The sequence below is a fragment of the Nannobrachium achirus genome, assembly GCF_963921795.1.
Source record: "Nannobrachium achirus genome assembly, chromosome: 24".
In the NCBI taxonomy this organism is placed as follows: domain Eukaryota; kingdom Metazoa; phylum Chordata; class Actinopteri; order Myctophiformes; family Myctophidae; genus Nannobrachium; species Nannobrachium achirus.
In genome coordinates this window covers 10,374,163-10,385,169 of record NC_137831.1, presented here as the reverse complement: position 1 = coordinate 10,385,169, position 11,007 = coordinate 10,374,163, and the positions used below count along the sequence as shown (strand labels likewise).

Here is an 11,007-nt window from a genome sequence, read left to right as displayed (position 1 = left end):
CTCTGTAGAAGCTGTCTGGTTGCTCTGAGGTCCACTGTGAGAGCGCTCTGCTGAGAGCCATTTACCGCACAGAGGAGCTGACGGCTGGCATCACCTCCTGTGACCTCACCACACACACACTCACTGCCAGCACCAGCAGCAAGGTACGGAGCCAGGGGATGGATGGATGCAGTGTTGGTTTCGTCGACTAAAACTATGACGAATTTCTTTTGTCGACTGCGTTTTTTTCACTGACGAAAATGAAATAAAAACGAAAAATAAAAACTAAGCTTTGATGACTAAAACTAAGACTAAATATATATTATATGATATATATAATATATATGTTCTGCATAGTACTGTCTGTGTTTTATTTGTCTTTCATTCGATGTTATATGAGTTAAAAAGAAAAGTACCCCAATTGAAACAACCTTTGGAGTTGTTGATCCTTTTAGTTTACCTTGTAGAGGTGAACTGTACTGTCATGAAACTGCACCTTTTCCTATGAAAACTTCTAATAAAGTCTTCAATCAATCAATCAATCAATCAATCAATCAATCAATCAATCAATCAGTCATGGCTGGACGGACGGATGGAGAAATTGAAGGATGGATGAACAGAGATGGAAAGGAAGGATAGATAAATGTAAGGAGACGTAGCCTAATAACTAGGGGTGTAACGATACATTTTAATAGCGATTCGATACATATCACGATACATTGTTGACGATACGATACATGGACGATATTGGTTCATTCATAGCGATACGATACGATTCAATTCAATGATTTAAAATCGATATAGTAACTATTTAGCAAAGAAATTAAATCTGTGTGAAAGGTGTGGATATCTGCAGGTTTTTTAAGGGAAACATGTATTATTATGGATATAAATAAGTAAACACAGTGATTATCTGCCAAACACATGGACATTGTATATTGACAAACCTGCACCTTGACATGAACCCAGAGATTACACACATTTATCGATAGACAAGTGTAGCTATATGGAAAGGAAAAGTAATTAAACCACTCCTTTTAATTTTCTCTTCTTAAAAATGCTAAATATAATGCCCAAGTAGGTAGTATCGATACAATCGATTCTTTCCACTGCTGATTCGATACGATACAAAATAAAACGATACGGTTCGATTTTAGCTGTTTTCATTTTGATATACTTCGATTTTTTAAGTTAAAAACTATATTTCGATACAGTTACTATATCATTACACCCCTACTAATAACGTCTTCCCATATTCTCTGTGTCTGTGTAGGTGGTTCCCCTGGCTTTGATCAGTCTGCTGACTGGCTGCTCTATTGAGGAGGCGGAGTCTCACTTGGAGAGTCGACCGGTGGTGCGCGACACTGTGGAGGCGTGTCTGTCATAATCAACTCTGCAGGCACGCACGCACGCACGCACGCACGCACGCACGCACGCACGCACGCACACACACACACACACACGCACACACACACACACACACACACACACACACACACACACACCATTGTTGTAATTAATTCTTAACCTTATTTATTACATGAGGTGATTGTATACTATTATACTATTCCTGCTTGTACTTATTCACCAAAGTTACTAAATCCAACAAATGACACCACATTATAAAAAAAAACAATAAAATAATATTGTATATCGTGTTGACGTACTGTATAGGAGCAGTTCTCCTCTCATTACATAGTCTGGCAGTGCTCTGTTAAGGTTTTCTGGAGGTAATGACTGTACCTTATTTGGTTCGTAAATCAACCTCAATCCCATGTGAGGCTCAGGATACACACACACACACACACACACACACACACACACACACACACACACACACACACACACACACACACACACACACACACACACACACACACACACACACACAGGGGATAAGTAGATTGACGTGCAGTTAGTCTTGAAGGCTGAGCAGCTTTGCAGCTCTCTCAGGGACAAATCCAAACATGGCACTGAACAAAATGACTAACTTCACCACCAAGTGCACTACTTATAGTCCTCATCTTTTGTAATCAAAATCGAAATAATGTCATGTATCTAATGTTGTGCCCCTGCGGTCTTGCTTACAAGCACTAAGAGTTGAGGCATTACATTTTGTATAACATGGTTCTATTGTGAAAAAAGCAGATCTGCTATTTTCACAATTTCTTCCTCTAATTTATTTAGAAATGTGCAGATACCCTCTATACACTTAAACTTTATGTTGGTTTGTTTACTGTTGAATGAGAAAACAAAGTTTCACATTAAGCTAATAATAATTGGGGACCAATTATTTGTATATTCTGGTCGTCACATTCCTTGGAGTGATGGGTCTCAGTTTGTAGGGGAGGAACACAATCTGGGAGACAATGGATGCAAATGATGCATGAGGTGTGCATTTGTTATACTGACCTGATGAAGATCGTGTGAGATTGAAACGTTGTCGCTACAATAAAGTAAATCCTTTGCCTGAAACTGGTGTGCGGGCTCTCTACCTCCTTTCATATTACGCTCTATTGGCTCAGCAAACAAATAAGTAACAACGAACATATTAGACTGGTATGTTCAAAACATAAAAAGAAAATGTGTGAATCATTTCCAGGTTTGGTTTACAGATTCCCACACATTTTTACCAATTAATTTCCAAAACTTTTCCAGAATATTTAACCCAATTTCCAGGACTATATGACAATAATTCAGCTCAATAACAAGTCACTTACTCCTATGTGCAATGCCCAAAGACAGGTAGTGTATGCCAGTGGTTCTCAACCTTTTCAGGCTGTGACCCCCCGAAATAATCGTATTTGAAGAGAGTTGAGGAATTTTGTATAACACTGTTTTATTGTGAAAATAGCCGATCTACATGCTCTCAACGCCTCGCAACGCAAGGCGTTGTGAGCATGTAGATCGGCTATTTTCACAATTTCTGCCTCTAATATTTGACAATTTTTGTCCAATGTTTAATTTGTCATTTCAGAGGTAATTAACCAAAGACAATGCATAGTTATTTTTTCCAGGGCCTTCCAGGACCCTTGATAAATTCCAAAACTTTTCCAGTACTGGAAAAATATTTTTCTAATTTCAAAATATTTCCAGGAATTTCATGACCGTGGAAACTGGGAACCCTGGTTTTAATCACTTATGCCCTATTTTAAATATATATATATACTGTATGGAAATAAACAGTGGATGCTTGACTGAATTCGAAGTCTGTAAAAAAATAGAGAAATAACAGTTTCTGAAAGCAATCCATTACTTGATCAGAAATATTCCCCAATTTGTAAACGTAACGAGTAATATGACTTTGCTACTCGTGAAAGTAATATTTCGTAATGTGCTACTGTACGTACCTCATTGATCATTTGAAACCCTGTCAGGTCCATGATGAAAACAACAGCAGACTAGATATGTTTTATATTCAATCTGTTTATTCATGTCACATTTATCCACATTCAACCTCCAGTTTGAATCATTTCATGAGCTGGATACACAGCATTCACTTGGCCATGTCAGAATGAATGGATAGCCAAATGGACCATTAGCAGCAAAGACATAGGCACACCCACCCCCTCTCTCCGTTTCATGCCAGGCTTCTTTAATGCAAAGCCTGAGAGTGTTTTGTTTCACCTTGTTCACACGAGAGCCCTTCAAAACACTATACTGTACATCAGGGGTTCCCAAACGTTTTTTTTTTTTTTTTTTTTTTGTCTCAGGGCACCCCATAAATATTTTTTTAATCCGAGGCACCCCTACATTATAATTCTCACTCCCAGCACCTTATGTTTATAGCATGTCGTCGTTGTCGGGTGGAAACCTTGTATGTCCAAAACCGTTCCTTTTGTATTTATCATCTATAAAATGTACGTAAATCTATAAAATGTAAACTAGTGAAAACAGCAGATCTACAAGCACACAACGCCTTGCATCGCGAGGCGTTGTGTGCTTGTAGATCGGCTGTTTTCACTAGTTTTGTGCGACAGTCTTGTATGATGAAGCAGGGTTTTACTTTACCAAAAGACGTACGCATTATTTGTAACTTGGAGATATGAGGTCTCTGCCCGACAGTGACGATATTTTAGTGATTATGTTGCGAGGAAAACGTTGAGATAATAGCCATTTTGGTTAGAACTGACTGAAAATAACTTTGTTCCAAATATTATCAAATGATCTCGCGGCACCCATGGACTGCCGTCGCGGCACCCCAGGGTGCCCCGTCGTCACCCACTTTGAAAACCCCTGCCTGTACACAGTCGCAGAATATTCCTGCTCTAGAACATATTTGGGGATCAGACCAGCACTCACTGAACCGGCTTGGTTCCCTTTAGAAGTGCAAAACCCTCTACCCTTTGGGTTCATTAAATATGAACACGGTTTTAATAATCTTTCAAAGTATGATCTCTGGCTGGGGTGTCATGTCGCACCAAATTCTGGGCCCATGGGTACAAGGATTCACTGCGTAATTTTGGGCTTTAACTATTGAAAAATAGCGGCTATACAAGCTCACAGCGCAGCACCGAGAGCCGCGCTGCGAGCTTGTAGATCTGCTATTTTTGAAAAATCGTGAAAAAGTCTTTGAATTTTTTTTTTTACCAAAATGATATGTATTTGGCCACGGACGTCCATCTCAAAATATTTTGTTCCAGGGACCCCCCCCAGATCATCATCAGATCAATCAGCCATCTCTTGACAGATTAACAATGAAGACGGCCACTCTGTTAGTGGCTCCACTCTCCTCTGTTTCTCTCTCTCTATGCTGTGTTACTATGGATACAGTATAAGGCATTAGTAACACGTGTGAGTGGATTCTCAGACTGCCGTATCCTACATTCATCAGGTGGCTGCGATGCATCACATACAGTACTCACCAGGGACGTACTGGGCCCCTGATTCAGCCCGGGAAAAAGAGTTGGAGAGGCCCTCATTGCGCGCTATAGAGAGAGAGATCTCACTCTATAGCGCTGCTGCTACTCAAAGATTTGCCATTTCAGATCATGACAAATGACAAGCCAGTGGGCCAATTACATGAGTTATATTTCGTCGTTGTCGGGTGGAAACCTTGTATGTTCAAAACCGTTTGTTTTGTATTTATAAAAATACTAGTGAAAACAGACGATCTATAGCACACAACGCCTCGCACCGTGAGGCGTTGTGTGCTTGTAGATCTGCTGTTTTCACTACTTTTGTGCGACGGCCTTGTATGATGAAGCAGGGCTTTGCTTCGCAAAAAATCGACAAATTTGAAACTTGGAGATACGAGGTTTCTGCCCCACAGTGACGATTTACTTTGTTGGCCACCCAGCCCCCAAAATGGAACGAAGGCAGACATTTTATTTTTATTTTTTTCTTAATGGCCGGCCTGGACCGGCCAGGAATTGTGCGGGAGTTGTCCCGCTTTTCCCAATGGCCAGCACGTCCCTGGGTGGCTGCGATGCATCACATACAGTACTCACATCATTCTTATGCCAACCTCATCTTAATCCAGCATATACGTAACACACTTGCTCAAACTTGCTGTGCGAAGGGAAGGAACGCAACACACTGCAATGAAAATAGCACCCTGTCTGGTACTCTACCGAGCTTCTCTGGGTATCAGAATCGCAATGTTGCTATTAGCAGGGTTGTTAGGCTCTGGCTAAGCTGATTACGGTGCCAGGTTTAGACTGTGACAAAATCTCATTACAACATATTGATAAATGATTATATCACAGATACCTGGATACCTATTTTCATGGCTTTGTGTAACAATTCATCCACCCAGTTCCAGAGTGTGAGAGTTTTTCCCCAAAAAATGTAATACTTCATTGCCTTAACGAAATAGACATATGCCTTTAAAATATATGTGCATAAATACAATTTGCTTCTAGAAAATAGATATACTTGAACATTGTAGTAATATGATACTGTACATACCTGTAACACTGTGTTACGTGAGTGATTTCAAGTTCAAGCTGTGTGCTGTGGTTCTGGACAACTCTAGAAAAGACCTGCATTGTAGTGAACAACCACCACTAATAACAGAGCTCTCCCACACCGGCTCTAAAGTGATAAAGTGCTTGTAGTGTTTAGGTCTTTTTGCTCAAGAGGAGGATTAGAGTTCAATGGCATAAATAAATAACACCTCCAGTCCTATTGGCATATCCGAGATGCACACCTCAGCCGTACAAACCAAAGTATGTCCATCTCTGGCCTGTTTCGGTTGGCCTACGTCACAGCAGTTATGTGCTGGACGATAACAAAATGTTGTCCGCATTTGCATTTGGAGAAACCAGCAAGGGTCAGAAGGGTCTATATGTCCCTGAGTTAAACCTCCAGGTCGTCCAGGTCGACGTCGCTCCCTTTGGGTTTGCGCCTCTTGACCCTGGCCGGCGACCGGCTTCTCCTCTGCCCCTTACCCGCAACCCCCTCACCCCTCGATACACCGGCCACCATTTTAGGTCCGGTTTCCTGAGACTTTACAGGGTGAAGGGGTGAAACCGTGCGAATGGGCTCCGTGTCGATGGCCTCCAGGGAGCCGGGCTGGGACTCCACGGAGGTCCGGGTGTACTGATGAGAGAGACCGTTCACCTGCTGCTGCTTCGCTTCCCCGAACTCCTCCGCGATATTCTCCACGACGTCCTCGGATTCTTCTTCTTCTTCTCCGGCCGCCTCTTTCTCGCCCTCGTCTTCTGTCGTCCTGTCGCATCCCGATTCGTCGGCACCGGCTTCACTCGGCCGCTTGCTGCCCGTGTCTGAGTCCTCGCCGTCTGCCTCCTCTCCCTCGGTCACGCACACCACTGGAACTCCTCCACGCTCCTAAAAAATCACACCCAATGTGAAGTGAGCAGTGGTCGTGCTTGCATAACGTCTTCAGACTAGGATTTGAGTCTAGGATGTACAGGCTATGCTACAAACACACGTTTTGCTATGGCAAAACGCTGAGGAAAAAGGCTACAGACACACGCACAGCCACTCTATGGAGTGGCTATGCTACACACACACGTTTTGCTATGGCAAAACGCTGAGGAAAAAGGCTACAGACACACGCACAGCCACTCTATGGAGTGGCTATGCTACACACACACGTTTTGCTATGGCAAAACGCTGAGGAAAAAGGCTACAGACACACGCACAGCCACTCTTTTTACCACCGCTCAAAACCGGTGTAACAGCAACAGTAAACAAACACTACACGTTACACGATCAGCGCAAATAGTCTCGCCGAACGCGGACATTCTATGCCCCCGGCGAATCTCACCGGGTCCTCCGGTGTCTGGAATGGACGCGGAGGAGGGCATGACTCCTGCTGCTGTCCGCTTTGAGCAAATGAGGAAGTGATCCGCGGTGGAAAACGAGTGATAAATCATAACGATTTTATCATTATAATGGATAAGCCTAAACAAACCAGTTCACATGAACAATACTGAGGTAAAATAAGATATCTGAACGGCTACATACATTTTATATACAATTAAAATGTCGTGAACCACAGTTACAGGGGGGCTAGTCCAGGCTTTTCTTCTTGAAATGCCTGGATCCCGAGTCAGTCAACGTTTTTTTTTTTTTTTTCTTTTTTTCCTTTTTTTGTAATTATTTTATTTTGGTTAATTTATATTGTCAGACCCAGTCCCTCCAGGCTATGGCCAGTCTGGAGCCATACTTGAGGAAAAGTATACTATGTCTCCAACTCTGTATTAATGCTCTGACTAATGCCATGTTGACAGGGAAGCCATGGCGTTATTAGACCTGTCTTGTTTTCAACTACCATTTAAATTCACCTGGCATTCCAGGCTTTCATGGCCAGAGGTGGTTCTGTTTTGTGACATCATGCATGTAACCGACATGGGCAGTGCTTGATCTACTTTTGAGGAGACAAACGTACAGTAGGCTACACAGACAGGGGCGTCGCACCAAATTCTGGGTCCTGGGTACAAGGATTCACTCACATTTTGTGCTTTAACTATAAAAATAGCAGATATACAAGCTCACAGCACGGCTATTATTGAATATTTCAAATCCTAAGGTTTAAAAAAAAAAACGTTGTCTCTAGCTATGTCAGTGGTGCTCAAACCTTTTCATGTGAAGGACCCCCAAAATAATATGTATTTGGCCATGGACCCCATCTCAAAATATTTAGTTCCAGGGGACCCCAACTAGAAGCAAAATTTGAGTTACAAATGTTTGCTTAAAAATATTCAAAGATTTGCACATATTTTCACGACTTTTCAAAAATAGCAGATCTACAAGCTCGCAGTGCACCACTCGGTGCTGCGCTGTGAGCTTGTATATCTGCTATTTTTCAATAGCTAAAGTATAAAATAATTAAGGCCCCTCCACCTTGGGCCCTAGTAACTCAGTCCCACTTTCCCCCCGGCCCCTTGTGACTACATACAGAATTACAGACACACCTTGTTCTGGAGAGCTCGGCCTTTGGCCATGGTGGTAAAAATACTCTCTGCTGACTGGGCTCAATTCGGTTTCAAGCCAGTGTGATTTAGTTTAATTGCCATGAAATCTCTGCATAATTCATCTGTAAAGAATCACTATTCCAATTTGCATTCAAAATTTGATGAACCTAACATGAATCAGGCCCATCCCTGAGTTACACAAACTCACTGTGAATAAAATATGAATCTGTTTTTTGCTAGTGAGAAACAACACAGAACTATTGCCAACATGCAGTATATAGGCAGTATGGCCATGGCAGTTTAATGGCAGACTTATGCCTGATGTATTTGTTTATTTGCGTGCTGCTGTTGTATAACTAAGTATAAATCAGGCTTAAAATGTCAGTCGTCTTCTGCGAAACTCACAGTGCCAATAATAACAGAAGACAGAGGATCTCTGCTGCTGCAAAGCCAAACATGTTTATTTGGCCTGCCTAATGGGATCACAGGATAAGTCTGCTTCCACTGGCTTAGTCTTAGAGGGAAGTTTGCAGGTAGGCTACAGTGGGTCATTTGGCTCCAGTCCAGGGCTGTTTGTGTAAGCCTCTGACACAACACCATGATTCAATTCATGTGTTATCATGTAACTTGATGAGAAGGTCGTCATTTTTAACACTAGAGGATCAGCTATTTGTTTGGTAAGAGGAGTTATTTTTGGTAACATTTCCTGAGCGACAACCTGTAGAGAGCACCGTCGCCATTAGCTGTGGTGTAAACCGTAGTGTAAAGTAACTTTTAGCATACATTTACTTAAAGGACTAGTTCACCCCCAAAATGACATTTTTTTCTATTGATTAGTCTCACCATGGAGACTTGAGTTCAATAATATATATTTTTTTTGTATTCGTCACATTCCAAGACAATTTTCTTTTTTTACCCCCATTGATTCTGGATGGGGACCCAAATGCATGGGCCTGGATGGGGACCCAAATAAGGCCCTGGATATGGGGACCCAAATGCATTTGGGTCAGAATCAATGGGGGTAAATGTATTATTTATTTAATTTATTCTCACACAAATGCATTTGGGTCCCCAAGTCAAGTCTCCATGGTGTGACTAATCAATAGAAAAAAGACATTTTGGGGGGTGAACTACTCCTAAGTACAATTTTGAGTATTTGTACTTTACTTGAGTATTTCACATGCGGCCCCCACCTTCACTTAATGCGGCCCCCTGGTTAATACCAGAATACTGATATATTATTGATTATACGAGTATACTCGTGAAAAATACTCAAGTATTTAGAGTGCCGATCCCGAGTATACTCGCGAAAAATACTGTATATAGAGTAACGCTGGCGTTCTTACCCTAGGGTCCGTTGGAAACGATTGGCACGATTGGACTCGCCGATTCATCATCATCACGGATGCACGTGCACAAAATAGTAATCCCTTAACATGGAGGCCGACGGCCGATCTCATCTTTAATGTCCATTATCTCCAAAAAACACTTTAGAAGCCAAGGATGGCATTAGATTCTCGCTAAAAAAACACATGTTGAAAGGCAACGGTCGGCCATTACACAACCGCATGTGGATGACGATCGCTTCCGGTGAATGACGTCATGACGTCAAACCGGAAGTGTTTACGCAATGGCCTTCTGGCCTTCAAAATAAGAGAACGGTTGCGGATGAGCGCCTGCGAGAGGCACGCTGGACATTTTAACCCGTTAATTTCTGGAGCACTAAATGGGTTAAAATGTATTTTTTTATGTCCATTGTTTTTTGTATTTAGGTTCAAAAAGCTAACATTAATATATAACTAAATGCGTTTGAAATTAAATCAAAATGTTACATTTCAGGATTCCAATTAAATAAGAACAAAAAAGAATTTTGCTTCTTTTGTATGAGATACTTAGAATGACAAAGTAGGACATAGAAATATGCAATGTGGCCCCCTGGAGTGAAGGTGAAAAATATAGTGGCCCTCGCCATCATCAAAGTTGCCCACCCCATAGTCTCTCTACCCAGAGCAAACAGGTATCCTCTGCGAGGCCCGTAGGTTAGTGCTGGGTCATGCATGGATTGTGTAAATTCGACTCTGTGCTATAATAAGAATGTATTTATCACCGTCACGCTGTACTCATCAGTGTAGAAAGCCGTATTCTAGTCACACAGTTATCTAAGAAATAAGACCTTCCCCCAACCAAAGGCTAACCAACAATTTCGAGAACGGAAACTAAGCTACATATTTTTGTTCATAGTTTTAAATTAACTTTTCTTAATCTTGATCTATAATGTGCGCCGATAAGCTTTCAATATATTTCATATTCAGGTAATTTTCTGATGAAACTGGATGCCACTGCCATCTACTACCTCCAGCATGAATAGTAATCAAATTCTCACTCCGACCTCCAGCTCAGGTTTCATTGCATTGTGAAGAAGTCTGACTAATGTGGCTCTGTTATTCTCCCCTTACACAATTTGGAGTTATATAATGAAACAAAGTATGTTGAATCACCCCAACTTTAAGAGCCCTATTTTTGTCCATGCTTTATCCCTTATCCCTAAACGTCTTTGCCTTTTTTACTATTTAAAAGAAAAAGTTCATATAGCTGATCTACAAGCTCACAACGTGTCTATGTAGATCGGCTATTTGTCAAAATA

At 41.6% G+C, this 11,007-nt stretch overlaps 1 protein-coding gene across 1 annotated transcript in view; it reads left to right on the top strand.

The window, feature by feature from the left end:
- Positions 1 to 1,864, top strand: part of LOC308280524 (glucokinase regulatory protein-like) — a 2,850-nt gene extending 986 nt beyond the window's left edge. The window contains exons 3-4 of the mRNA XM_080720831.1: positions 9 to 143; positions 1,253 to 1,864. Of these exons, the coding sequence (XP_080576957.1) occupies positions 9 to 143; positions 1,253 to 1,366 (249 nt within the window). The 3' untranslated portion in view covers positions 1,367 to 1,864. The remainder of the gene's footprint in view (positions 1 to 8; positions 144 to 1,252) is intronic.
- The last annotated feature ends 9,143 nt before the right edge of the window (positions 1,865 to 11,007 follow it).